Source organism: Nymphaea colorata, chromosome 8 (genome assembly GCF_008831285.2).
Source record: "Nymphaea colorata isolate Beijing-Zhang1983 chromosome 8, ASM883128v2, whole genome shotgun sequence".
NCBI classification, from domain to species: Eukaryota; Viridiplantae; Streptophyta; class Magnoliopsida; order Nymphaeales; family Nymphaeaceae; genus Nymphaea; species Nymphaea colorata.
In genome coordinates, this window is record NC_045145.1 from 14038335 (window position 1) to 14065993 (window position 27659).

Sequence of the window (27659 nt, forward strand, 5' to 3'; positions counted from 1 at the left end):
AACTAAATGTAAATATGAAACCAGAATTTATAATCCGAATCCAATACAAATCTGATACTTTAATTTATATCCAAATTTGACTTTTAAGCCGAATTCATTTAACTTTTGCAATGTAAGGGCATTGAATATAGAATATTCATTTACAACTAAATCTGATTTGTTCAGATGTCATTTCTTCAATCAAAGTCTGATAAAATTTCTTAATTGAATATTCAGATTCTTTTAAAATAACTTGATGAAATATCCAATCCAAATCAAATATATTGAAATCCTTATCCCTATAAAAAAAGTTAGCTGGCAACTTACAAGCCAAAAAAACCACAAATGTCAAACAATTATATAAGATCTCATCTACTCATGGGATTTTTGTTTGAGGCTTCCAATTTTTGGACGTTCTTAGTCTTAGTCGATCAATAGGGTTGAATTCGATAGAAGACAACTTGACAGCACCAAAAAGGACATTCAACGGTACATTAAAAGCGATAGCGTGCTGAGCATTAAAAGAAAGCTGACATATTTTCTTGTTTACATTTTCCTTTTTAAACTTCACCTAATTAGATTTCTAGGGCAAACTAAAAGCATTGATAGACTTGTTAAGTAAATTCATGTGCAGTTTGTGTAAACCATAAATACATCCTACTTTAGCTGACGTTGCTTTTCTTGATGTCACCATGAAAGAAAGAAAGAAAGAGATGTGTATGGTGTACACGCATTCTTTTCAAGTCCCAAAAATAATGAATGTTGTCAATATTTATTGTATCCTGGATCGTATTATCCCTTGATTGGATGGATTATAAGGAATGTGTGGGCCAAAATTAATCAGTTCCGACGCAATTAGGCGGTCAATGATGTCTGGTTCCGATGTCGCTGCCGGAAAGATGAAAAATGCTACGTGGGGCCCTTATAAGGCTACAGACTTTAGTGGTCGACCCTGTTCATTGTCTGACTCAATAATCATTGGTTCGGTGAAGTTTTAAAGAGAAGGTACTTTTTACTTTTACTTACTTCCTGATAAGAGCGCTCTCGATATAGTAGCCCCCTAAAAAACAAAAAAAAACACTGGAGCTCCCTTCTTTTTCCTCTAATTATTTTGTCATTTTCATATTTCAATAAAAAAATGGATTCTTTTACCTATGTAGAAGAAAAAAAAACAAATTTTTATGGTAATTTATAATTCAATGTGATTTTTTCAAAGAAATCACCTCAACAGGCCGAAGCCCCTTTCTTTTCTCCCGTGAGCTAATTTGGGATTTAGATGGAGATTGGTATATTCATCAAGTAAAGCCAATGTTTAAAGTCTAGAAAAATACTAGCTTGATAAATATAAAGCTTTAATTTGTAATTTAAAGTGAACCGCAAGAAATCCTATCACCCACTCTGTCCTGCACGCACAACCTACGTTGTTTTAACCCTCATGATTAAGTTGTTGATGTAAATTAGAAAAGAGAGAATGAATTCCCTTCCACGTTGATGCATTCGATTCTCACTACTGAAGGCAAGGACTGGTAATTACCCTTGGGAAAAATTATAGAAACTCAGATGCACCAAACTTTGTTGTTGACAAAAGAAACCCTTCAAGAAATTTCTAAAAAAAACATTAATTTTTCAAATAAATGACAAAACTTTAAAGACAATAACTATCTTTATTGTTGGCAAGAGAAACAGCAGTTGTTATGTTAGGAGGTCATTTCATAATCATTTATACCAAAAATAATGGTTTTAATGAATAAACAGTTGTTTAAAGTCAAACAACATGATAAGGTTTTGGGAATCGGCACTCGGTACCCGGGCTGATAGGGCCCGAGTTCGAACACTAAAAACCAGTCTGAAGGCCATAACGTACCAGGCCGGCCAAAGTCAGTCCGATTCGATTCGATATGTTTTTATATATTATTTTTATTTTAATAATGATATCTATTTTATCATCAAAAACTTTTTATTTTATATTTTAAAAATATTTTTTATTGTAACTAGGTTAGACTGGGCCACACCCAAGTTCAGGTTTTGTCGTAGGACCCAAATTACGCACAAAGTTTAGTATCTACATTTTAAATTGCATAAGTCCAACGATTTATTATTTGCCGAAATAATATATAGGCGCCTTTTCATAAATGTTTTCCTCGACTTCTTAAAAGCCCCCAGCGAACAAATAACTAATTTTTATTTTAAGGTTTTTCCAATTGAATTTGAGGCTTTCTTGATTCAGGTCATACTTTTCAGTTCGACTGCCAAAAGAAGTTCATAATGAAGCCATTACATTTGAAATCTTTTAAAATGTATGTCTTTCTAGTGTGGTACCTTTAATTGTAAAGGTACTTTCATTTTCGTAGACAACTTTATTGTAGCTTATTTTTTCAGCAAAAAATACAAAAAAACCACTTAAATTTTTGACAAATAACTAATTATTGCTTAATTATTAGGGTTCAACAAATAGGGTGCTCAATTTTTTATTTTCTTTTTTTTTTTGAAGAACTGCAAGGAACAAAAAAAGTGGACGAGTAATTTACACCCATCCCTCCATTGCATGCCCAGAACAAATAACCACCTCCGTGTTCGCTGAACTGAAAAAGTGAAAATGGACGGCAGAAATTTTCATTTCGTGGGGAAGGCTTTAATTGCAATCCTAAAGGAGGTCTTGAATTGGTTCAGCTATCTCAGGCTATTCTAGTTTAAAACTCAATCCAACTAAGTTAACGAGACAACTATAAGCCGACCCGCTGTCAGACCCATCTCCATTAGTCAAATGAACCATTAATCGTATACTCGCACGAGTCATCTAGGCTGTTGTATCATAGTAACTAACTTGTTTTCATTTATCTGCATTTTAAAGTTTCATGTCAATTATATCGATTCATGAGCAAAAGCCAACATTATATATATATATATATATATATATATATATATACTTTCATGATTATTAAATCACACGCCATAACCTTATGTTTGGGTTTGAACCGAGTTGATGCACGAGTCATCATCCAGGCTGTTATATATCTTTTAAATTAAGCTGTTTATAAAGCAGGTGTGAAGAAGGTACACGCTGGCCTGACCCAGCCTTTAAATTAATAGTTGAGGTATGGTTTGGTGAATTAGCGAAGTGAGCATTGAACATGTCTGGTTGAGTTTCACAGCCCTATTCAACAAACAGTCAAATTGTTTGAGAAAAGAGAAAGGGTACTCAAAAGAGGGGTACCAGAATCAGCTAAGGTAGTTTCCCAATTGTGTTCCCCATGCATTATTTACTTGTGCTGCGTCAATGGAGGAATGGTGTTGGTGCCTCCACCTGATGCCCTCGTCTTTCTCTGATTTAACTTACTTAATTGGTTGCTTTGAAGTTTGATCTCAGCAGTAGCAGAGGGCTTTTCCTACTGCTGATTTAACCTCAGGCACTGAGGCGTATCTTCTTTTCCGAAGATTGGGTCCTTATTTTGTCGTTGACAATGCGGCTCTTATCAAATATGGAGGAACAAACTTTTGGGTAATAATCTCATACATGTGCCTTGCATTTTCATTTTTCTTATATGGGTCTACCGCCGTTCTCTGTTGATCGTTGCTCTTTCGATGCAAAGACTGCTGGGAGTTAGCTCCCAACTCTTATTTCAAGTCAATCAATGATAAAAAATCAGGAAGGGAACAATACAAAGCATCGTGCAAAGAGCTAGGTCCTCTGGCCATTCAACCACCAGACACCACTTCCTCACAAAATTTACAGAGAAAAGTAAGACCAGCAATTTTAAAACGTCGCAGTCAGGATTAATTTCTGCACGATCGATGAACCCTAGTTCTATTAATTTCTCTCTTTTGGCTACAAGCCCTACCTTCACCTTGTGTTCACAAGCTAATTATGCCTATAAAGTTAATTAGCTTAAGACTTCCAAACTGAAAGAGATCAAGAGCTCGATACTTAAACGTTATATACAGCCATAGATGTAATCTTGTAAGCAGCCTAAAATCCACAGCCTCTCTCTACCATTCGCAACCGATTGATAATTTTGAAGGGGATATAATACACTGATCACAAAGCTGAACAATATAATATCACGCAAAAAACAAAAGACCATTTATATAACAAGACGGCTTCTGTTGTCAGGCTATCAGACGACAATGTGAAATTGTCTCGACCAATTTAAAGTTGCCCATTTGACTAGACTAGTTATAATGAAAAGGGGGTTTCGAAGAAGACACGTCGGATCTAAATGACATGAAATTAAATTTGGTGAGTAAATTTATTAAGAAGCTCTACTTCAGTCATGAAAGTCTAGCCATTTAATTTAATTAAATCTTAAGCACTTGGTGTCGGGTAAACATAGGCTGTTGATCTCTTCTGTCGAACGGCAACAGCAACGTCCGGTCCTTCCGATGCATGGAAGATGTTTGTTGTATGGAAAGATCCTGATTACAGTAGCACATAGCAAACAAAATGTCGTGCAAGAATGTAAGCACTGCTACCCTACTCATCATGATGGTCAGCGTCCGGTCTCTTGATTCAGTAGACAATGGGAAGCACAGAAAACATTTTGAATTTGAAGGGCTCGACGCTCTTTCAGATTTGTTGTTTCCCCAAACCATCGCCCCCAAATAGCGTTGGTATCGTAGTTTCAACAAAACCAGTCATGCTTTTATACATATACAGCCTTAAATGAAATGAAAATACTGAGAGGAGATAGAGAAAGTACCGTTCTTCAAAGGATTATGCCTCCGATCTCTTGCCAAATATGCTGAATCTTAATTCGCTTGAGCTCCAGGGTCCTCCTCATTCGCCAAACCTCTCTCTCTCCACCCCTCCCCCTCCGTCTCATGGAGGGTCCCTTTCCGTGAGGGTTGATTCCTATTTATAGTTAGTTAAAGGTACTCTTTGACGATCGATCACCTTAAATCGTTAAATATGTATACTATTGTTTACGAGGTTAATTAAATAGGTTACAAAAGAAAAAACATTGGGCAATTGAAAGCTTTAGTATTTTCTTCTTTTCGGAGCAAGTCCAACTCAGTGCTGTTAATTTGAGTAAATAAATGATAGACACATCCAATCATTTCAATCAAAACGACCACTCGGGAGTGGTTGGAATAGATCCTTTCTCTTCTGTCCACACTTATATACATAAAGACTACAGTGCTGCATGTGAAGCGTATATGATATGTTGGCACTGCATTCATGCATTTGCAGAGTGACCGGAAATGTTCTCTTATTTTTCGCCTATATTTCTCTATTTACGGGTTCATTAATGGTCAACAAGGATTATCAAAATGCTAATTCACATGGTGCAGCATAACTAGACTTGTATGTGTTCGCCCTCGATTCAATCCTTCATACATTCTCCGCACAATGAAAACAATACTGCTTAAGTGCATGTCTGTTTCTATGCATGGCGTGCTCCTAAGTTCAATTAATTCGTGCGCCACTTACAAAGCCTGTTGTTAATTAATGAAAGAGGTGCCAGCAGAAGTACCTTTGCAAGAAATTTCTTCAAATCACACGCTTTGCTGGAGAGTTGAAGTTTTGATTTCAAGTTGTAAGATTAAACAACTTTTGAATTGAACTGGTTGCAAATTAAACATTCCAGGTATATGGCGTCACGCAGTAATAATCCAATAACCATAAAAGAAATCCTTGATAGTGTTTCCGAGTGACAACCATTGACATATTTTGGCTTCGCGAAACACATATATGAGTTTAACCAGCTAGAAAATTCCAAACTAAGAAAAAAGGCGGAAATTATTTGTAGGAAGTAAATTTACGGTGGCATTTTTAGTTACTTAACCAGGATAGATAATGACTAAATTAACAAACATAGTTACTTTAATGTATACTTGTTAACAGAATGACTCACGTACTAATAATGCACAAGGTAGACATTAATTTGTAAACGCGAATACGTCAGCAACTATTTCACAAACATGTATGGTAAAAATAATGTCACATAACCTAAATATAAAATAGAATATATGATTTGACGTTGAGCGACTGAAATTTCAGTAGCAGAGGTAGAGTTTTTCTTTCTTTAGAACGAACGAAAAAGACAAAACTAAAGTTGTCACCACGTCATCTCGTCACGTCCATCAAACTTCTGTTCCTTTAAGTATAAATATAGAATTTTACAAAAAAAATAAGATTAATTTTTCAGTGGCATCAAGAAGCCAAAATTGGTCCAAGACGAAGAATGCCCCCAAATGAACCTACAGAAATTTAATGAGAGGAAAGATCCACAGATATGAGTTAAGAAAGAAAAAACACTTGAGCAAGTGCATTCTCAAGAGGATCGATGGTCTGAGTTATTTATTCAATAGCACATCCGACTGCCTATTTCGATTGATTTGGAAACTTTCTGCTTACTCACGATGTGGGTTTAAGGACTGGTGCAGAGTTAAGAGTGGGCAATGAACTTGGAGCAGGCAACGCAAGATTTATCTCTTCTGTTTTGTCGATTCAGTACATAGGCGCAAATGAGAAGGTGAAATAGGACCGTTATCTACCATGTTCGCACTTTGATATGTCTACGGATGGTGGCTTTGCACTAGCCAATTTTCTTAGTGCCCTGAATGTAGGCAGCAGAGTATCTGGTTCTGACTTGAGAAGATTTTGCAGTCGAGCCAATGCATGTAAATCTTCTATGTATCATTTCAATATATATGATGCCACATGTAAGTAGATCCTCTTGCTTCTTGATTGAAATATAGGGATAAACACGAAGGGGAAGAACAGGACCATAATGTCCATGGAAGTGTAGTAACATATTTTTTTTATAGCAAGCAAATCTGACCATCCAAAAGCATAGCAATTTCTTTTATCATAAAAAAAAAATATGAAGTTTTAATCTGGACATGTTTTTTATTTTGTGAAACGTTCATTACCGATTTCTCAAGGGGGGGGGGGGGGTGATTATTCACTACAAGAAATTAGGGGTTCGAGAACATGTGTTTGTAATGCGTTACTATGGGAATACATTTTCCCGTTACAGATGATATAGGCGGGAAACAAATATTTCCTCACCCGCGTCCCTTCTTCTCCCTCATCTCTTCCCTCTCCTTCCCCGCCTTTCTCTTTCTCTTTCTCTCCCCCCTTCCCGTCTCCACTCTCTCTCTCTCTCAATCTCACCCCTTTTCGTTTCTCTCTTTTCCTTCACAGACGCTCTCCCTCGCATCACATCTCTCTCGTTGTTCTTCCCCTTTCTCGCCTCTCTAAGATGGCCATGGCTGTAGGTAAGGGCACGATGACCATGATATATGAATTCAAAAAAGTGGAGATTTTTTATTCGATTTCATTTTATTGTGCGCGAGGTTTCCCTTTCTCGTGACATTTTTCATTCCTCATGAGGATGTCCCTTTCCATGGAGAAGCTTAAGGTTGAGAAGAAGGGCTTATAGAGGTTGATCGATCAATAGCTTCAATGCAGGGTAAAGTGGCTGCCGATGGCAGGTTGGCATGCTGGATGGGACAAGCCCATTTCACACAAAGGCATATACCAAGGTAGTAAATTTGTATATGTTTCTACTTCCTAAAGGTTCCATTGATCCAAAATACATTTTGGACTGACATTTTTATTCTTTGATCGATCTGGAGAGTCTTACTTTCGAACCTTTAACATTTTGTTTGGGACTTGCATGGTTGCATCTGATGGATGATATGGGACATTTAAGGAAGATGTATTCCCAAACGTGAATTCTATTCTCATTCTAGACCCTATTATTTGCTTTAATTATGACTTCCCTATTGGACTTGTAGCACGAGTATAGTTTCATTTTCACACCTAGAATTTAGTTGGTACTAATTTAGAGAGACAAACTGAATTCTGTAGTTCGCAAACATGGCTTTGTGTCTTTTAACCAAAGGACCCTAGGTTGAAGACCAATTAGTGTGTGTGTGTGTCTATATGTATACATATCCCTGAGCTATGATATTGTTCATGGCATCTGGACTCCAATCCCTTCAGTTGTCAGCATCTATGTTTTTCCTTGCTGATTTTAGATATTTATTATTCTTTTTGTTGCAAATAAAATTATTTTTGCTTCCAATTGACAACAAATGAAGGATTACATAGCTACACCTAAATCTAATGGATATAAATGCCTCCATACTACAGTGATACCATCTAAGTCACCTGGGTACGTGAGTTAGGTGCCCACACGTGCTACATAATGTGACATTTTATGTAGATGATTTGGTTTTCATATGTTGCTTTGTGAAATATGATGATCTCCGATTCTCCATACATTTAGAGGAATGTGTGGAACCGTTTGCGAAATGGCCTTTTATGCTGACTATATTATTATAGTTGTTTATGTATATTTTAATGTATCAGGAAATTATAATGATTATTTGCTAAAATAAATTTTAGTAACACGTTTACAATGGTACTAAAAATTAGGTTGCCCATAACACAAGTTAAAATGTTACTAAAATGCACGCATGAGACTTGTAATGACTTTTTGTAATGCGGGAGAGTTGTTAGCAAAATTGGATGTTTGACTTGGCCATATTTCAGTCTGTTGCTGGAAGCCAAATTGGGATGTTTTTGGTGCCACTTCGTTGATGATAGTAACCAAAGCCTCTCCCTTCTTTTCTTTTTGCCTCCTATTATTCATGCTACTGCTTGTAAAAATTTTCGTGGCACTAGAGAAAGAAGGAGGTTGGTTGTCAAGAAGCTTTGGCCTTGGAGCCGGTGCAATGGGCGTATCTAGTTGGGCCAATTTCAGCTCAATACATACAGAGCATTTTAGAGTCCACTACGGTCACCCTTATGTCCAAGGTTTGGAGAGACTTCTTTTTTCCATCTTCTGTTTCATTTGTTTTTCCTATATGGCGTCCGATATGTTGTTAGCAGCAATTTCTTACCGCCTAGCAGATATTTCATTTGTAGATCGACCTGTCGATCTTCACACTATATATGCCTAGATGGGTTGTTCGTATATGAAACATTAATTGCAATTGAAGTTTGAGGTACAGTGGTATACTGTCCAATCTTTCTAATTTCTAGCTCTAAGCTCAAAGGAAGCTCCAAAGAAGTGCTGATTTCCAATGTTCCATCGCTTCTGCAGTAAAAGTGGCAAGAACTCGTTCATGGTGGATTATAGGTACTTGTTTCTGCTTTGGAATACAGCATCTTCTTGCATCCATGTTGTTTTTCTTGGAAATGTGTTAGATCTAAGGAAAAAGTATTTCGAGCATATATAGGAAATCAAGAAAAGTAGAAGGGGGAAAAAACCTGTTTTAATGTTTTTTGGAAAGTTGCTAAATTTCATATTTTTACTGTTTATTTTCCATTTGAGTTTTTGATTACCTTAACATCTACCCACCATATTTTCCTATATTTGTGCTTGTCTTTCCAGTTCCAGGTTTTTCAAACAAAAGGTCCTTCCTACGCCAAGGGTCCCCAACATTCCAGTTTTCTGAAAGTGGTCGATAGGGACCTGTCTACACTGCACACCCCCATGTGACATACTCAGGTCTAATAAATGTATTCATCCAAAATTACTCAAATCAGCCTCCAGTTACATCGGTTGCTACGTACATATTAAAATTGTAATATCATGTTCCTAAAGATGACTTAATAGTAAACGAATAATTATTTTTTTCATTGGTAAATAAATATTTTCTTGAGTCCTTTTTTTGAGCCGATGATCCAACACCCTATAAAGGGGAAAACTTGGGACAAGCCATGACCAAACTAAGCTCTACACAACAATACTGCTACAGGGAAACATCTATAGTTTTACCTTTGCCATTACGTTAGCTAGGGTAGCTCGTAATCGAACATACGTCAGGTTACAGTGGCTGTCCACTTCACTTCCTCCTTTCAGGGTCCAGGGCCTGTTCCGTGCAGCCCTGCCTCATGCTATTCTCTGCATTTTAGTTGGAGCGTCCCACTTGTACCAACCTGATGTTCCAACTTTCATGCATTCAAACAAAGAGAAAACAGTCATTTTCAAGTTATCTTGCTTTGTTTCCTTTGATCTCATATGTTATCTGCAATCTCCGACCCTCGTTTCCACTCTGCCACTCCATCTGCATCACCGTTTAATTACTTTCACCTGCCTGTTTCTAAAACTCAAGGTTTGCCTTCTGTTTGCGTTGAAAATGAAAGTCCAAAGAAATTTTAGGGAGGGCACTAGGTACAATGACTCAATTTTTACGTTTTTCAAAGGACCTCCAATTTAAGCAGTATATGTGGGCTCCTTGTGGGGCAACTTCCTCACCGGCCACACCTGCCTCCGCTATTGCTAGGCTACCATGTAGATTGCATTTAAATGCTCCATTTCAATCGAAAGGTCACCCAGTCATGGTTCCCTTTTCCTTTTTCTTGTTTCCAAAGGAGCGAGGATATGCCGTATGGGGGTTATTGAATCTTGCTTCTTGAACGTTGCGTATTCTAACTATAAACTGCCAGTCTTTCTGTAAGCGCAAGAAATGGTGCAGCCTGAAGCAAACATCCCATTTTTAGATAATGGCAGGACGAGTGATGCTCCTCTATCGGTGCAGAGGACGCTGGTAGAGTCAAAGAAGCTCTGGCGATCCGCCGGACCGGCTGTATTCAGCAGGCTAGCGATGTATGGGATGAACGTGGTCACTCAGGCCTTTGTCGGTCACCTGGGCGATCTGGAGCTCGCCGCTATCTCTATCGCCAACACTGTAATCGTGGGGCTCAATCTGGGGTTGATGGTAATGTCTCTTGCCCCTCTTCTCGCTTTTGGAGTTCTTTCATTCGACATCTGCACACTCACGCCTTCCATGGAATTTGAAAGATCAGAGAGAACACTTTTTTTATGAGTAGAACTTACTACAGAAAGTGTACTGTGCACTTTCTATCTAAAACTATTGTTTTTTTCTCTGTAATATTCCGGCTAAATTTTAGTTCAAAATGAAAGAACTTCCTCACTCAGATATTCAATGTTCTTTTTCTAGGATATCTAGGGAGAGTAAGATTTAGTAACTCTTTCTTTCTCTTGTTTTTTCGATGCCTGGTGATCTGCTTCCTTATGGAGGAACGCTTTGAATCTGATATTTCATCCAGATTTTTTAGCCAGCGACCTGTGATCTCGATCGGCCTCGTTTTTTAAGATTAATGTGTCCAAATCTCTCTCATTGCTCAGCCATCTATATGCCCCTGTTTCTCTATCCACATAATGTGATTTCAGTTCATGTTTCCTCCATTAAAAGAAAAAAAGGAACTCTGCACAATAGGATTTGTTGCTAAATGAATGTGGGGATGGTTTTGACAGTTGGGGATGGCAAGTGGATTACAGACACTCTGTGGCCAAGCATTTGGCGCTGAAAGACATTACATGCTTGGGATCTATCTGCAGCGTTCTTTCATTGTGATGTTCATGTATGCCGTCCTCATGTTACCACTTTATATCTTCGCGACTCCAATCCTAAAGCTTGTTGGACAAACAGATGCTATCGCAGAGCTTGCTGGTTCCTTGGCTCTTTGGTTCATCCCTCAACAATTTGCCTTTGTTTTCTTGTTCCCATTGCAGAGATTCCTACAGTGCCAATTGAAAAATATCATCATTGTTTGGGTTACTGCCATTGCTTTCACAGTACACTGTGTCTTGAGCTGGCTTCTCATTTACCATCTAAACTTTGGGCTTGTTGGAGCAGCTGTTAGCCTTAATATTGGGTGGTGGTTACCGGCTATTGGACTATTTCTATACATGGTTTTTGGTGGCTGCCCTCAAACTTGGACTGGTTTTTCAAGAGAAGCAACTAAAGGCCTTCGGGAATATGGGAAACTATCTACTGCTTCTGGCGTCATGATATGGTCACTCTCTCTCTCTCTCTCTCTCTCTCTCTGTATGTGTTTGTATACACACACACACACACTCTTATGATATCTGTGTAGTTATTGTTGAATGCATGTTTACTGTGTTGGCTGAAATAATGGACTACTTGTTGACTTATCTTGTGATGTTTGTAGTTTGGAGAACTGGTATTACAGAATCTTGGTTATATTGGCTGGCAACCTAAAGAACGCGGAAATTGCAATAGATGCCCTTTCCATATGGTTAGAGATTTGGATATTGGAACTGAACTCTTCATTTTTTTGCTTTTCTTTAATATTTCAAGTCTTTATTATATGTTGATTTCTGGTTTCTATATTTGAAAATCAGCATGAATATCAACAGTTGGGAAATGATGATTCATCTAGCATTCCTGGCAGCAACCGGGTATGTTTTTTGTACTGGCTTTTGGCTTATGTGCCGTGAAAGTGGAAGTGAATATAAGGGAAATACATTTTAAAGCACAGAATTGTCCTTAAACTAAAATATGGTGGTCCTGGTGCTTAAGTTCTGTTACGTCTCTGATTTTCTAGAAAAATCCTACACTTGCGATCATCCATCATCTCAAGTCTGATCTAAATTAATGCAGACGACTACCACGCTCTCTGTTTCCTGAGAGTAGTTGTGTAATGTCATGAAAAACTAGAGAATGATACTCCGCTAAACCCTCATGTTGATTCTAGGCCAGATGTGATCCATTCCTCGGATAAGGTCACATGCCCCTAAATGAACCGATAGAAATTTTATTGAGTGCTAATGAGATGAAGGGTCCACAGGTATGGGTTAAGAAAAAAAAAAAACTTAATAAGTGCATCCTCAAGAGGATCGATCGTCTGAATTATTTATTGAATAGCACATCCCACTGCCTATTTCCATTGATTTAGAAACTTTCTGCTTACTCATGATGTGGGTTAATGACTGGCGCAGAGTTAGAGTGAGCAATGAACTTGGAGCAGGCAATGCCAGAGGGGCAAAGTTTGCGAGCATCGTCTCAGTGGCAACGTCAGCAGCAATAGGACTCTTCTTCTGGATTCTCATCATAACCCTGCACAACGAATTTGCACTTCTATTTACCTCAAGCACCGCCGTCATCCATGCTGTATCAAATCTGGCCATATTGCTTGCCTTCACCATTCTTCTCAACAGCGTTCAACCAGTTCTTTCTGGTCTGAATTTCGACGGGTCTTTTTACCACAAGCAGCCAGCCAACTGAAGGCTGAGTTGACTCATATTTTCCTTTTCATTATAGGTGTGGCAGTGGGTTCGGGATGGCAGGCTTTTGTGGCCTACATAAATATAGGTTGCTACTACTTTGTTGGTCTTCCTGTTGGTGCGGCACTTTGCTGGGTTTTCGATCATGGTGTGCTGGTATACAGCATCTTCTTCACTTTGTTTCCAGTTTGCTTTTTTTTTTTTTCCCTATTGAATTCACACGCAACTATCGAGCTGAATTTTGGAGTACCACAATCTTAATTAGGGGCTTTGGAGTGGAATGATTGGAGGGACTGTTGTCCAGACATTAATACTGACAACCCTCGTGATCCGTTGTGATTGGGAGAAGGAGGTAACTCTTCTCTTTTTCTCTTCCATCATGTCGTACTGCATCACTTTACATTTTGGCTAACCTTAGTTCTGCATTGAACGTTCAGGCCCAAAAAGCGAAAGACCGGGTCGTTAAATGGGGTGCTTCATGTCCGGCGCAGGAACCAGCAGATTTTCGCAGAGACGAAACCAATTACTCCAACCCATGATAGGTTTCGATTATATTCTTGCCTCCATCGGGATATTAAGACTTTTCTTTAAGAACTAATGGTTTGTTTTCTTGCACATGTAGAATAAAATTGTTAATCAAAACAATAAAAAAAAAAGAAAGAAAGTATTTTCTGGTGTGGTGTTCATAACTTACATCCAGGACAGAAATACCGCTCATCTTCTCAATTTTATTCCAGACAGCTATGCAGCTATAGACATACAACGATAAGGCAATATATGCATGTAAATAAAACCTTATTTCAAATGCGACGGTGTGCTCTATAGCGGTGGCTTGGACGTCACCGCTAGAAGGTCACCGGTAGGTCTTCACCGCTCTAAGTTGGACATGCAGGACACCCAACAACTAAAATTTACAACCCACAAGACAACACTTATAAGCTTTGACAAAAATTTCAAGCTTTCCAAATAGCATGATCACATGATGTAGAGGTTTGTATCAGGCGATGGGTTCTTTCTACAACATAAGGCACACTTTTTAGCTTGTAAGAGTGGTTTCTTTCATGAGATACAATGACCATTATATAACCATACTCATGGAGGAATTGGTTTGAACTCTACCTTGCCACAAACTCAGATTAGTTCTAGTTGCTATTTTTTGAGGACGCATATATCTGTTCATACTTCAGTTTGCAATGATCACCTCTCATTCAATGACATCGACCTGTTGGTCAGAGGTAGTGATGATAATACACTAGATAGAGGTGGTAACATGATTGCCACTGTATAGTGAGGACTTGTTGTACAGTCCCCCTTTTTTTTTCATTCCTTCATTCGTTGGTTTGGTTATTCTTTTTGAATAGTAGATTGGCACCAGTTCATCGAAAAAAAAAATTATTGAGGAGCTCTTTGGAAGAGTCCATGTCCTGTGTATACACTCGTATGCATGAATAGTGATTATCAACGTCAAAGACACCCTCGATCTGCTTTATCGTATACGCTCTTTCTCCATTAGTTCGTGGCCACCAATGGCCTTATTGAACATGCAACAAACTCTCTCATGATAGATCTAACTGATCACTATCAGGAAAAGTAGGATAAGTTGCGATGTGACAACATATTCGCAGTCTGCATCCTGTAGTTCCTGATCCCTCTCATTCGCGTATGAAGGATCACACATTTGCAGAGAACCTCCAAGAAGAGCTTCTCGATGTGTCGCTGAGACTACTCGTGCGTCGGCGAACATGAGACCTTCCATTTGTTGATTCGAAGGTAGGCCATCCACGCCTTAAAACAAATCATATAAATGGGTTAGCCAAAAGAGAAGCGACCGATACAAGAGCACATAGCTCTTCCGATTCAAGCTCATAATATCGGTCCGCCATGAACAGTATGCGCTTCACAACACAAGGCTCAGATGCACTTAGATTTAACTGGATCCGATTTCTGTACAGACATGATGTTCTTAAAAATGACAAGGAAAAGATTATTGATGTGAAATGTAGTAGATTGGATTTGAGAGTACGTACCTCCTTCTCCCAGTCACAGCGGATTGTGATGACACCGAGAATGAGGGTCTGAACAGCAGTCCCGCCAATCATACCTCCCCAAATTCCCTGCATCATCACCGCCAAGTACAGCAGCATCTGAGTTACAAGTGCAGAAGAAGGACGGCCAGTAGAGAAGCTCAATATATAACGAGAAGTAAATGAATGAAGGAAGAATTAAACGAAGCGGGTCATGGAGGAAGGAAGTACAAAAGCGGTAGCACCAGTAGTACGTCCTGTGGACCCTAAAAATATTAAAAGATGCACATACAAGAGAGCAAATACTCAAAGAGAATTCTACATATGTGGTCGCAAAATATTGACTTATCTCAACACACAACATGAGAGAATACATACTTTCCGACTCAATAGAGAATACATACTTTATCATCTAAAACAACATATGTTTTCAATACAATGCAACAAAAAGGGGAATGAATCATGAATCAGTTTATCTGATGGGTTTTACTAACCCATACTACCTACAAGAACCACCACCCCATACTACCATACCAGAACCACCACAAGAATGCAAAATTCTTCTTCAATGATAATGAAGCTTTATTTTTCAATCTTCAAAATCACATTATGCATCAAAGTTACTTCTTTCATTCTTAGGATTAGGCTTATATGGTAGGCGTGGTCACTACTACACTTCTTTTTTCCTTTTTTTTTGTTTATACTTATTTTCCCTATCTAGGGTTAAACACGAATTTACCTTTTCTTTACACCATTCATTAAACATCTTCTTCAACATCTTCTTCAGAAAGAATCTATAATTTTTTCACAAAATTTCCATACATTCTTTCTAACTTGAAAGACAAGTGTGCCCATAAATTGGGTTTAATTAATTTCTCACACCTACTTACTAGCTGTATATCTTGGGGCAGGCCAGAGTGGGTCATAACTGGTGCATTGCGAATGAAATTGGTTACATTGCGAATGAAATTGGTTATGCATACACTGTTATGCACAAAAAATTATTCATACACTGTTATGCACAAAAAAATATTCACAAGGATGTGCAATAGTATTGAAAATTGTGGAAGATATTCAAGGACTTATAAAGGGGGGGGTCATTAATAAGATGATTGTCTTAATTTTTAACTTTTTTCAGGTTAGAGCCAAAACTGTTAGGGGCAGGTTAAGATCCACCGAACTAGGAATCCGAGCGCAGAAGTGGGTTGGGTTGTTACAGTGGTATCAGAGCCGGTTTCAACACTCGAACCTAGGTCCCACATGCGCGGACGCGTGTGCCTTAAGGGAGGTGGATTGTAACGCCCCAAAAGTTTAGTCTTGTATTGAAGATTGTAAGAAAACTTCAAGGGCTTATAAGGGAGGTGGGTCATTAATGAGATGATTGTCATGGTTCTTACCATTTTCCAGGTTGGAGCCGAAACTGGTAGGGGTGGGTTGGGTTCTGAACCAGGGACCTGAACGCGGGAGTGGGTCAGGTTGTTACAGTGGTATTCAGAGCCGGTTCAACACTCGGACCTGAGGTCCCACACGCGCGGACGCTTGTGCCTTAAGGGAGGGTGAATTATAACGCCCCAAAAGTTTAGTCTCGTATTTAAGACTGTGAGAAATCTTCAAGGGCTTATAAGGGGGGTCATTAATGAGATGATTGTCTTAGTTCTTAGTATTTTTCAGGTTGAAGCCGAAACTGCTAGGGGGCGGGTTGGGATCCACCAAACCAGAGCCCAGAAGTGGGTCAGATTGTTAGATGCAATGACCAAAATACCTTCATTAAAATAAAAAATAAATTTTTGAAAAGAGTAATTTTTTTAGAAAAATAAAAAGTCTAAAATGTCCATTAAAACATTTCACAAATACCACCAGCACTTGTTGTGCACAATGAGGTGTGCACGACAGGGTTGTGTCTTTATCTGCAAGCCCATAAATCAATCTGTGTGCAACTATGGTTAGATTAGAGTGTAATTTGTCAAGTGGTCATGGTAAACAGGGAAGTGTAAAAAGGGAAAGAAGCAAACTCACGGCAACTCCCAGGTGGAAGACCCAGCCTAGAACCACGCCCACGGGAAGACCAAAGATGTAGTAGCAGCCTACGTTTACATAAGCCACATAAGCTTGCCATCCCGAACCCACCGCTACACCTGAGAAAAACAGTACAACTACCCGTTGATGTATGTTGGTCCATCTCTTTGATCTCTTTGACATATATATATATATATATATTAAAGGATAAATACCATACCTCAGGAAAGAGGAGGAGGAAGGAAAGGGATGTAGATTTACCCGAGAGAATGGGTTGGACGCTGTTGAGAAGGATGGTGAAGGCGAGGAGAACCGCCAATTTGGAGGTGGCGGCGAGGACAACGGCGCTGGAGGTGAAGAGGAGCGCAAACTTGTTGTGAAGAATGACGATGAGGGCCCAGAAGAAGAGTCCGATGACTGTGGAGGTGAGCACCGACACGATGGTGGCGAACCTTGCGCCTTTGCCGTTGCCGGCGCCCAACTCGTTGCTCACCCTCACCCTGCAACCATCACCCACCACCACATCAGTCGTCCGTCCAAACCTTCCTCTCCCTCTGTCTGCTTCCGATCCATCCATTAATAAGCTCATTCCCTAATTTCCTCAAATTCTGAACTTGCCATATGTCAATATATAACTCACATTTTGCCTAGCTATTCAAGTAAGCTTAAGTGTAAGATTTCCCCCGCTTCTACTTTGTTTCCTATATATGCTCGAAATACTTTTTCCTTAGATACGAACACATTTACAAGTAGTTGGGAGAACATACCCGATAGCCGCAAAGAATGCAAATGGAATCATCATTTCCCACCCGTTTATAGTCATACTGATCAGTTAATGAAAAACCCAACACAAATTAAAATTAGACTAAAGAAAAAATCAGCAGCTCCCAGTAAATGCAGGGAATTGACGAACGCAATTAAACGAGGTGGTGGTTTTCCCTACCATATAGAAAGTGCATCCAAGGCAATTTCTGCGTCGCTCAAATTTCCAGTCAGAATTACCAAAATCCTATAATACCAATTCTCCAAACTACAAAATCGTGAACATAATTAGAAAATAAAATAAGAAGCGAACAAGATAAAGAAAAAAGGGAAGAAAGCAGACCATAACATAACTCCTGAAGCTAGAGAAAGCTTTGTGAATTCCCAAAGACCTAACAAGCCCTGCCATGACAGGCCGGTCCACGTATCAGGACAGCCGCCGCAGACGACGTAGAGAATCTGCCAGAGAGGCGCCACCCACCAGCCGATGTTGAGGGCCACGACCGCACCGATGAGGCCGAGGCCGAAGAAGGAAACGAGAAGCCAGCTCAAGAAGATGTGTATCAGCAGGGAGGCTCCAGCCATCCAGGCAATGATCATGATCTTCAGCTGACATTGGAGGAACCTTGTTAGCGGGAACAAGAATACTAAGCTGAACTGCTGAGGTATGAGCCACAAGGCGATATGTCCGGTGAGTTCGGCGATCTCGTCCGTCTCACCCACCAGTTTGAGGATGGGGGTGGTGAAAAAGTAGGTGGGCAGCAGAAGGAGGGCGCACGCGAGCAAGACGAGGATGGATCGCTGCAAGTAAATCCCCAGCATCGGGTACTTCCTCGCGCCGTATGCTTGGCCGCACAGCGTCTCCAGCGCGCTAGCCATGCCAAACTGCACACGTCAATGACATGGCGTTCAATTTTTTACCAACATATATAGAACAACAAAGTTGCAAATCATCACAAACTAGTCAGTGAAAAGGGAGGAGTCCCTGTAACCACATTTACATTAAATTAAAGTTTATCTCATCATCAAGTAGAGATAGAACCTCCTTAGTTTCTACGCATGTACATTAGATCTATACCAGTTGAGGACAGGTCAAGTTCGGATCACTTTAAATAAGCGTATTCAAAGTAGCAGCAGAGATGGAGAGAATGAAGTAAACCAAGAAGCCGTAGTTGAAGCCAACAATGACGGTGAGGGCTATGGAGAGGGCGGCGAGCTGTAGGTCGCCGAGATGGCCGACGATGGCTTGAGTGACGACATACATCCCATACATGGCAAGTCGGGTGAAGATGGTGGGGCCGACAATTGCCCATAGCTTCTTCAATTCCATCCACGTTTGTTGGAGCAACGCTGCTTCTTCTGGTTCCTCTACTTGATGGTCACGGCTTTTCTGGTGTGTTGACGGGTGAAGGCCCCCATTAACTGCAGGCCGACCTTGCTTTAGTAGAGGAGCCATCATCCCTTCTTCTGCTACATGTGGGTTTGCCATCTTACCCAGCACCACCACTTGCCTGTTAATCTCCATCGAGAGGAAGCCCCTTTGAGTGAGAGAGACGAGAGGTGTAAAAAGAAGAGACAAGAACCCGTTACCTTGGGGCCTAATAATGACACTCATAATACATTACTCTCTCCAAAAAAAATACAGCGGCATATATAATCGGATTTTCGTTAGCTCACCAGCCCAACCAAGTACCCGTTGAAGCTGTCAGAAGGCTTGTAAGCGTAATCTAAAGTTCCATCTGCCCTTTTCTGGCATGCTGAATACTTAATTTTTGATGAACCAAAGCATTAGGAATGTTCTGAAAGAGCAGTTGAAAGTCCAATATTTAGGTGAGATCTTATGAGTAAAATAAAAAAGACTTACATCCAACCAAAGAAATGATTTTATGAAATCCAATTTACACACCAAACGTTTCATTATTTTTTTTTTAATTTTATAACCTGGAATCTTACAATTTACACATTAATTTAATTGGGAAACAAACTTAGAGCACCAAAAGGGCATACCACGGTAGAGTAAATGTAATAAATCTAAGCATACTCAGCTGTTAAAATATCAAAGCTGATATACGCATTTTTTTTGCTTCCATCTTTTTTCTTCTAAGATTAATATTCGATTTGGAGGCATATCCCAGCAAACGACGGCAGATTTTTTGCGGCCATGTTTTTTCGGTTACCTTTTGCTTTATACATGCCTCCCTTTCTAGAAAATTAGCACTTACATTTTCTTTTGGAAGGAATAGCAAAGTTTTCCTTCGGGTGGTCCGGCAACAGGGATGCGTTTGTTTTGAGATGGTACTGAGAGGTGGAGCTTCGCGGGATGATGATCCAAATTAATTAGGAGCTACCGGATAGATTGCCAATTATTCTTATAAGGTACATTCATCTGCATCGGATCCTCATCATATATATAAAGGAGCCAAAAGTACTACCACCCGTTAATATGTCCGTCAAACTTTGCGGCATGGTTTCCCTACTTCATCTTCTTGTCTTGGCTTAAGATAAGGAGAAAGAAAATGAATTCTTACTGAAGATTTAAATACATGAAATACAATGAACGGCAATAATATTCTGGACATTTGTTTTGTATTTTTTTTTTCCCAATTAAAAGTGCACTAGTAAGGGAAGTGCGAAGAGGCGCAGTAGAAGGGCGCATCATCGTCACTAGGTCCCTGAGCTCTAGGGTTGGAGAGGGTTTAATGGATCCCAGACCTTAAGTGTACATTTGTAATCGGGCGGTAGAGACTTATTGATTGTGATACGTGAGTTTACCAACATTGATTTACTAAAACACAAGCACTGAGTTGGACTTGCTCCCACAAGAAGAAAATGACGAAGTTTTCACTGTCGAATTTGATTCTATTTCAAGTTGTTTAACCTCTTACATGAAGAACTCCTGGCACTAAAAGTTTTCGGCATGTCCTAATTAAATATTATATATAATAATACAGTCAATAGCGGCAAAGCCTTTGGGGCAACTAATATGTAAATAAATGAGTTTTGTGGGACTGTAGCAAAAACCTGCCGCCCCTAGGGTCAGAGATACTTAGAATGAGTGCTTTGCCGTTTTATAAATCACAACATATTGAAATGCGATGGAATTTATATTTTTTTAAAAATAGGCTTTTTAATTTCAGACATGCCAATAATTGAAGCTGATCACATGCATGCCTATTGCCTACACCTAAGTTTACGGAACATAGGCGGTCTCCCTCTAAATAGAACTACATCCTAAGTTCGGACACAGTGAATTAAAACGACAAAAACCTGCCTCCTCTCTTCAATCAACGTTCAATAATGGTACGTAGGGGGAAGGGTCGGCGGGCCCAATCCAGTGCGTCGGTTGGATGAGATGCCCAAGACTCAGTTTTTTTTTTTTTTGAAACTTTGTTTTGGGGAAGAACGAGTTTCAAATAGAAATGAAAATTCGACTTTTTCTAGAATGGAAAGGAAAAGAGTATTTAATTGTATTCTCTTTTATCCATTTTTTCATCAAGCCTTGAAGGAGTTTCTACCTTAAGCTTAGGGATGGAGATAGTAGACTTGGGGACAAGCAAACCATAAACTAATCTTGCATTTGCAAGATTCCTTCCTGCTAAACAGCTCACTTTTCGCTTGATCTGTGAAGAGGGAATTCAGGAGGATGAAGCAATCGCTAAGATGCTTCATGTGGAATCTGTTCGGGGGGGATTCTTGCATCATTGTTTTTGTTCCCACGGAAGCTGTTGAGAAGACGAAAATGGCTTTTAGGTTCACGGCAATCGCATGATCTGTTGGTGATTCAAGGAACAGAAGTGTGAATTTATAGAGAGAGATTGTGAATCCCTATTTCATATTCTCGGGTCAAGGTTCTTTCCTCATTGGGGTCTTCAATGAAGAGGAAGTTGGAGCTTGAAGACTCCGAGGCAGAGTCTTGGTAGCAATTCGATGGATGCCAGGTGATTCCTTGCCAATAGAAGCGTTCCTCCCTGGATTAGGCTACCTAATCTACCCCTCTTTCTGTGGAATAGGGGTTTCTTTCAATCTATCGCTAGGTAGGCCGACTTGGTGGATGTAGATCAGCAGCAGATCCCTGATGAGAAATGGATATGCGTGGGTCGGCATTGAGGTTCCGTTAAAATTCAACCAAAAGGCCTCGGTGGAACTGGTTGTGGGTAAAGATGAAGTTCTTGCCCAGGAGATCTTGTGTGAAGGAACGATAAGGTTCTATACGCATTGAAGACAGAATACTCACACACATGACGGATGACTCTAAGATTTTGGTTACGTCCTCACAGGAAGAGGGAAAACTCGACAACAATGGAGGTCGGTCTGAGGTTAAGGTGCGCCGTAGAGAGTGGAAAGGGGTACAAGCTCAGGGTGTTAAACCTCGGGAAGAACTTCTGAGAATGCCCTCTTACAGACCCGTATGGAGGATGGAAAGGCTCGCTAAGCTATTCTCAGTATCGCTTTTGGCATAGATTTTACAAGCACTACTAGCGTATTGTGGGAGATGAACTTGGTGCTACTATTAAAGAACTTTTTAAGACAAAAAAATTGTGAAGAGCGTAAATCTGTCCCAGATTTTTTGATGATTGAGAAGGTCCGAGAGGCCATCAACGGGAAGGATTTTAGGCCAATTGCATTATGCAATGCTTATATAAAATAATGTCAAAGATCATGGTTGAGAGGGTGAAACAAAAGCTGGGATGAGTTGTAGGCACAGACAAGGCAGCATGTCACTGACAGGGTCATCATACAAGAAGATCAAATAATCATAGTTCATTAAGTAATTAACCGTTTGCAGAAAGCTAAAGGAAGTTCAGTCCTCATGAAACTGGGCATATCAAAAGCTGACTCGATCAAGACACGTTCGATGACACTGTTATAGGATAGACATGATCTTGAGACACAATTAAAAGAGTCGGCCACAGTTGACTGGGTTCAGAGTGTCTCCAAAGTCCGATTGCCCTCGTTTTGGACTAGATTCTATTCAAAGGACCGAAATGTAGCTTTTACATGTTAGGATCTCAATTTAACCATAAGACCTGGTTTCGTGCATTATATTTATCCATTTGCCCCTTCGGATGCAATCCATTAATCACATTGGTTTCTACTGGTGATAAGCCCACACGATGAATGCTCTTTTATCATGTGGATCCAAATTTTGTGTTCAGTATGCTCGATGCTGTGCCAAAAATGGTCGCTGAAGATGCAGCATCGATCAGCTTATAGTTACGGTTGTAGGAAAAAATGCACGTAATATCGGGGTGCCTGATCAGGTACATATGTATCACCTAGTTGCATTAAAAGTAAAACATTGCATCCAATAAGGGAGTTCACTCAAGTTTAAAAGCAGGAAAACAATAAAGAGCTCTGCTGCTTCCTGCCTATAAAGGAGGCAGTCTTGCCCCGCAAAATTTGATATGGGCAGTAGACCGAAGGGAAATCAGTTCGCTCTTTGATTGAGTCACCCAACAACATTAACAATATGGTCACACCGAAGCTGCTGCATCAATTACAGCACACGCGTATTTGCGCTTGAGCTCTCCGATACCACGTAAAAGCAGAGGAGAAGACCAACAGAGCTGGTCAGGCATTGGGTGTCATCGTCTCGTCTGATGAACCATTTCGGGGTGTCTCAGCTGCAATTGGGGTGGTGCTCCATTTGCTAACTCGACTTCTTGCTTTTTGGGCCTACATTAACACTCAGTTCAAGGGAAAGGTCAGATTTACCATTTCTGCTTTAACACTGTAAAAAAAATTCATGACTCAAAAATTAATTGTCTGCCATTTTTATGACCTTCGATTCATCTGTCGAACCACGTGACTACCAGACAAACGTGGGTCATGCACAAAAACCATGAGAGCTGCATGAGCAATCCCAATCTGAGCTGACCCAGCTTAACTGAGTTCAGCTCTTTAAGCACATGGACCCGTAAGCTGCCATAAAAAGGTAGACAGGATAAAAGTTCAGAAACTGTACCTCCTTCTCCCAATCACACCGGATTACGATAATTCCCAGTATTAATGTCTGCACAGCTGTTCCTCCAATCATTCCACTCCAAAGTCCCTAAACAATGTCCCCAAAGTTGAGAGATTTCTTGTATAGAAGACCCAAATGCAGAATATCAAAAGAAAGTGAGACGCATATGTAGATGCGCACCAGGACGCTGAGATCCAGAACCCAACAAAGCACAGCACCAACAGGAACCCCAACCAAGTAGTAGCATCCTATATTTATGTAGGCGACGAAGGCCTGCCATCCTGAACCCACTGCCACGCCTGTAAACAAGGAAGAAGAAGAAGATGGCGCAACTTTTAGGGCCCATTAATTTGGCTACCAAATGTTTGTGGGAATTCACCTGAAAGGACAGGCTGAATGCTGTTGAGAAGAATGGTGAAAGCTAGCAATATGGCCAACTTTGATGCAGCTTGAAGTACCTCTGTGCTCGAGGTGAAGACGAGAAAAAACTCGTTGTGCAGTACAATTATGAGAATCCAGAAGATTATTCCGACGACCGTCGACGTCGCTGCCGAGACAACGGTTGCAAACTTCGCTCCCTTCGCATTGCCGGCTCCGAGCTCGACGCTTACTCTAACTCTGCACGGTTCACCCACTTCATGATTGTGCAATTAGAAACGATCTAAATCAAAATGTTCATTTTGGGTACAGCGTAGTTATCTAGGAGTAATGCTAAATATGTCATACTTCTCCATTGATTTGCTCCTGATGACTGGTTAAGGGGGACAGGGCCGTTCATACTCCAGTGAGAATAAAATGTCTACCTTTTTCTTGACACGACGGGGGAAAAAAAAATTGGTATCATCAAACATATTATGTAATGCATTCGTGACTTTAACAAGCCACGAAACAGAAGAGATTTTTCAGAAACTTCTTGAAAGAACATTGAAAAAAGGCAGAAAAGGAAAGAATCCTTCTTCGTCCTTTGGTTTCTAAACTGAACTGTACGAGAATCCACTGGTTTTGGTTTTAAAATCATGGCTGATAAAGTGGAAATGGATCGGTGGTCAACACAATTAATCCTAAATGTCTAAAGTGAGATCATAACGGAAAGATAAAAATTAAAAAATGATGCCATTCGGGCCACATGGAATTATTGTTCTGAAACTGCAACTGGTTGGCCTGACATTGATGAATTTTCTAATGGTGTAGATCACGTGCAACGCAGAACAGTAATTGCTCGTGGCCACAACTGCATCAATTTTTTTTTTCTCAGTCATGATCTCTCTCTCTCTCTCTCTCTCTCTCTCGCTTTTATGAAACCCTCAAATGAAGGCTTCTGGCTAGTGACCAACATCTTGAGAAAGTAAGGGCGTTTTGGTTTCTGAAATAAACTAGCCTGAACTCGTGAAGGAGAAGCATGACCTTTCTTTATGCCTATGTCACGATAATAAATTTTTCATTCCCCGTTACGTGCATATGACCGAAAAAAGAAAAATGCAGATACATACCCTGTTGCAGCCAAGAACGCTATAGGAATCATGTACTCCCAGCCATTGATATTCATGCTGTCCGTAAAACAAGAAACGTAGACTAATGTATCACAGAGACGAAAAATAAGAACAAAAATGCTCATTTTTAGATGGCAAAATTTAAGAACAGAGATCAATTGCCTAACCATATAGAGAGTGCATCAACAGCAATTTCCGCATTCTTCAATGTCCCGGCCAGCAAGACCAGGATCCTGTAGTACCAATTCCCCAAACTACAGAAAAACATGAAGACGAAAAATTATCATGACTCGGAATATGTGTGTGTGAGAGACAGAGAGAGAGGGAGAGCAGACCATATCATCACCCCTGAAGCAATGGACAGCTTGAGGAACTCCCACAGACCTGCAAATGCTTCCCTTGAGAAACCTGTCCATGTCTGAGGGCACCCACCACACACGACATAGAGAAGAAGTCCCAGAGCTGGCAACCACCACCCGATGTTAAGGCTCACCGCGGCTCCGACAAGCCCAAGGTCGAGATAGTCGATGAGAAGCCAGCTCAAGACACAATGGACAGAAAACCCAATTGCAGTAACGCAAGCGATCACGATGTTCTTCAACTGACACTGGAGGAATCTTTGCAGCGGGAACAACAAGACGAAGGCAAACTGCTGAGGAATGAACCAGATGGCCAAAGATCCCGACAGCTCCGCTATAGCGGTGGTTTGTCCAAAGAATTTAAGGATGGGAGTCGCAAAAATGTACATTGGTAACAGAATGACGGCGAAGATGAACATGATGATGAAAGAGCGTTGCAGATATACTCCTAGCATCGAGTATCTCCGAGCACCAAATGCTTGACCGCAGAGTGTCTCCAGTGCAGATGCCATGCCCAACTGTCAAAATTTGACATTGTTTTATTCATATATGCCGGAGTACTCCGTTTGAGAAAGGAGCATAAGTGAAGATTTGAGGTGGATTTACTGAGTAGTTGATGTTTTCGATCTGAGCTATGTTGGATGAAAAATTCCATTTATTGTTCCAACCTCTGATGAAGAAGATGTTAATCTATTTGAGACTCAGTCGACTAGCAGTTCAAACTGTGTTGTGATACTTGAAAAACACAAGTACTCTGTTTCTCACTGCAGGAGCATGTAGTAGCACTCAGGCCATGACCCCCGCCCATGTTGGCATGGAAAATCACTAGATAGGACAGAAAATTTCAAAACAAGTTCTTCCTAATGACAAAAGAAATCGGCACTGCATCCCATCTAATACTGTAACACAAAAGAAAGGATTAGCTAGCAGCGGGGAAGATTAGAAAACAAATGACGATCATCTTGTATTTTGAAGTGAAAACTGTGCCCGCTCCCGAGCAACATAGCATTAGTGGAGTGACTAGTCTATAGTGGGCGACTTGTACTATAATTGCAGAGGGAGAGGGAAAGAGAGAGAAAGTGAGAGAGCGACCAGCAAGCCGAAATTGAAACCAACAATGACGGTGCTAGCAATGGAGACAGCGGCGAGATCCAGGTCGCCAAGATGACCAACGAAGGCCTGAGTGACGACGTTCATCCCATACGTTGCGAGCCTTGTGAAAATGGCCGGCCCTGCTATCCTCCACAGCTTCTTGGACTCGACCAGCGTCCTCTGCAGCAGAGGCACTTCCTCCTTCTGCGCCCCATTCCCATCTAGCAGCGGCACGCTCACTTCCGCCATCTCTCCCTCCCTCCCGGATACTGATCGGCGAATGGAGAGAAGCAAGGGAAGAAGAGGGAACCCCCTCCCCTGTGTTCTCGAGCTTTCTTCTGCTTCAGCCTAAAAGAGAGGAGAGGAGGACGACATGAGAGACGTATGGAGTCCAGAAGAGAGTGAAGGAAAGCATTTGTGGAAGGGCAGCTAGTTCCACTTGATCGTTGAAGGTACTGACTGTTAGGTGGGCGATCGGGGTGGTGCTGTGTCGATTTGGTCATGAATGGCATCCACGGTGGCTTCATTTCCAAGTGACTGCATTTAATAGCCACTATTTCGGGATCGCTTGCCGGCATGTTGTGTACTTTAGCCGGACCATATCATTTATAGTTAAAGATGACTTTCAATAACGATTAGGTAAAAAGACGGAGAAAAAGTGGAGAGCAGGATCTGTTATGGAGTGGGTTGCATTGCAGATCAGGCCCCGTAGAGTAACTTAGCATATCAGATCCAAGTCTGTGAGATCCAGATCAGTGATGCTTGGCGATAGATCTAAATCTGAGATGCCAATTCAAGATGGGCGTCAATAAGGAGAATCTCAACAAGTTGCCAATTTAGAGAAACCAGCTGCTACTCTAGATCCTGAAGCAAAGGATCAATCATGTAAAGATAATATTGATTAATGCAAGTTCCTCACTGAAAAGGAGCAGAGAATCTCTGCTCCATATGACACGGCAGAG

At 40.5% G+C, this 27659-nt stretch overlaps 3 protein-coding genes across 6 annotated transcripts; 1 reads left to right on the forward strand and 2 right to left on the reverse strand.

Annotated features, from left to right (window-relative positions):
• The first annotated feature begins 7391 nt into the window (after positions 1–7391).
• LOC116258782 (protein DETOXIFICATION 27-like) lies at positions 7392–13633 on the forward strand. Of its 2 annotated transcripts, XM_050078970.1 has the most exons (10): positions 7392–7467; positions 8975–9071; positions 10439–10656; positions 11217–11758; positions 11915–12001; positions 12108–12164; positions 12705–12943; positions 13027–13145; positions 13255–13341; positions 13427–13633. In XM_050078970.1, the coding sequence occupies exons 3-10, from the start codon at positions 10543–10545 to the stop codon at positions 13526–13528; spliced, it is 1347 nt and encodes a 448-aa protein (XP_049934927.1). In that variant the 5' UTR covers positions 7392–7467; positions 8975–9071; positions 10439–10542; the 3' UTR covers positions 13529–13633. The 2 variants fall into 2 exon arrangements, with proteins under 2 accessions (XP_049934927.1, XP_031492028.1); XM_031636168.2 differs by lacking the exons at positions 7392–7467; positions 8975–9071 and having other exon boundaries at positions 10184–10656.
• A 711-nt stretch (positions 13634–14344) lies between these two features.
• On the reverse strand, positions 14345–19398 carry LOC116258780 (protein DETOXIFICATION 27-like). Its single transcript, XM_031636165.2, has 8 exons — positions 18951–19398; positions 18135–18676; positions 17973–18059; positions 17797–17853; positions 17291–17529; positions 17030–17148; positions 15017–15103; positions 14345–14774 (listed from the first exon to the last, which is right to left on the reverse strand). The coding sequence occupies exons 1-8, from the start codon at positions 19314–19316 to the stop codon at positions 14712–14714; spliced, it is 1560 nt and encodes a 519-aa protein (XP_031492025.1). The 5' UTR covers positions 19317–19398; the 3' UTR covers positions 14345–14711.
• Positions 19399–23051: 3653 nt separating this feature from the next.
• LOC116259660 (protein DETOXIFICATION 27-like) lies at positions 23052–27169 on the reverse strand. 3 transcript variants are annotated; one of them, XM_031637521.2, is made up of 8 exons: positions 26698–27169; positions 25582–26123; positions 25414–25500; positions 25247–25303; positions 24136–24374; positions 23937–24055; positions 23757–23843; positions 23052–23467 (listed from the first exon to the last, which is right to left on the reverse strand). In XM_031637521.2, exons 1-8 carry the CDS (start codon positions 26944–26946, stop codon positions 23363–23365), a joined length of 1485 nt encoding a protein of 494 aa, XP_031493381.1. In that variant the 5' UTR covers positions 26947–27169; the 3' UTR covers positions 23052–23362. The 3 variants fall into 3 exon arrangements, with proteins under 3 accessions (XP_031493381.1, XP_031493384.1, XP_049935065.1); XM_031637524.2 differs by having other exon boundaries at positions 26212–26839; XM_050079108.1 differs by having other exon boundaries at positions 25582–26504; positions 26698–26836.
• Between the last annotated feature and the right edge of the window lie 490 nt (positions 27170–27659).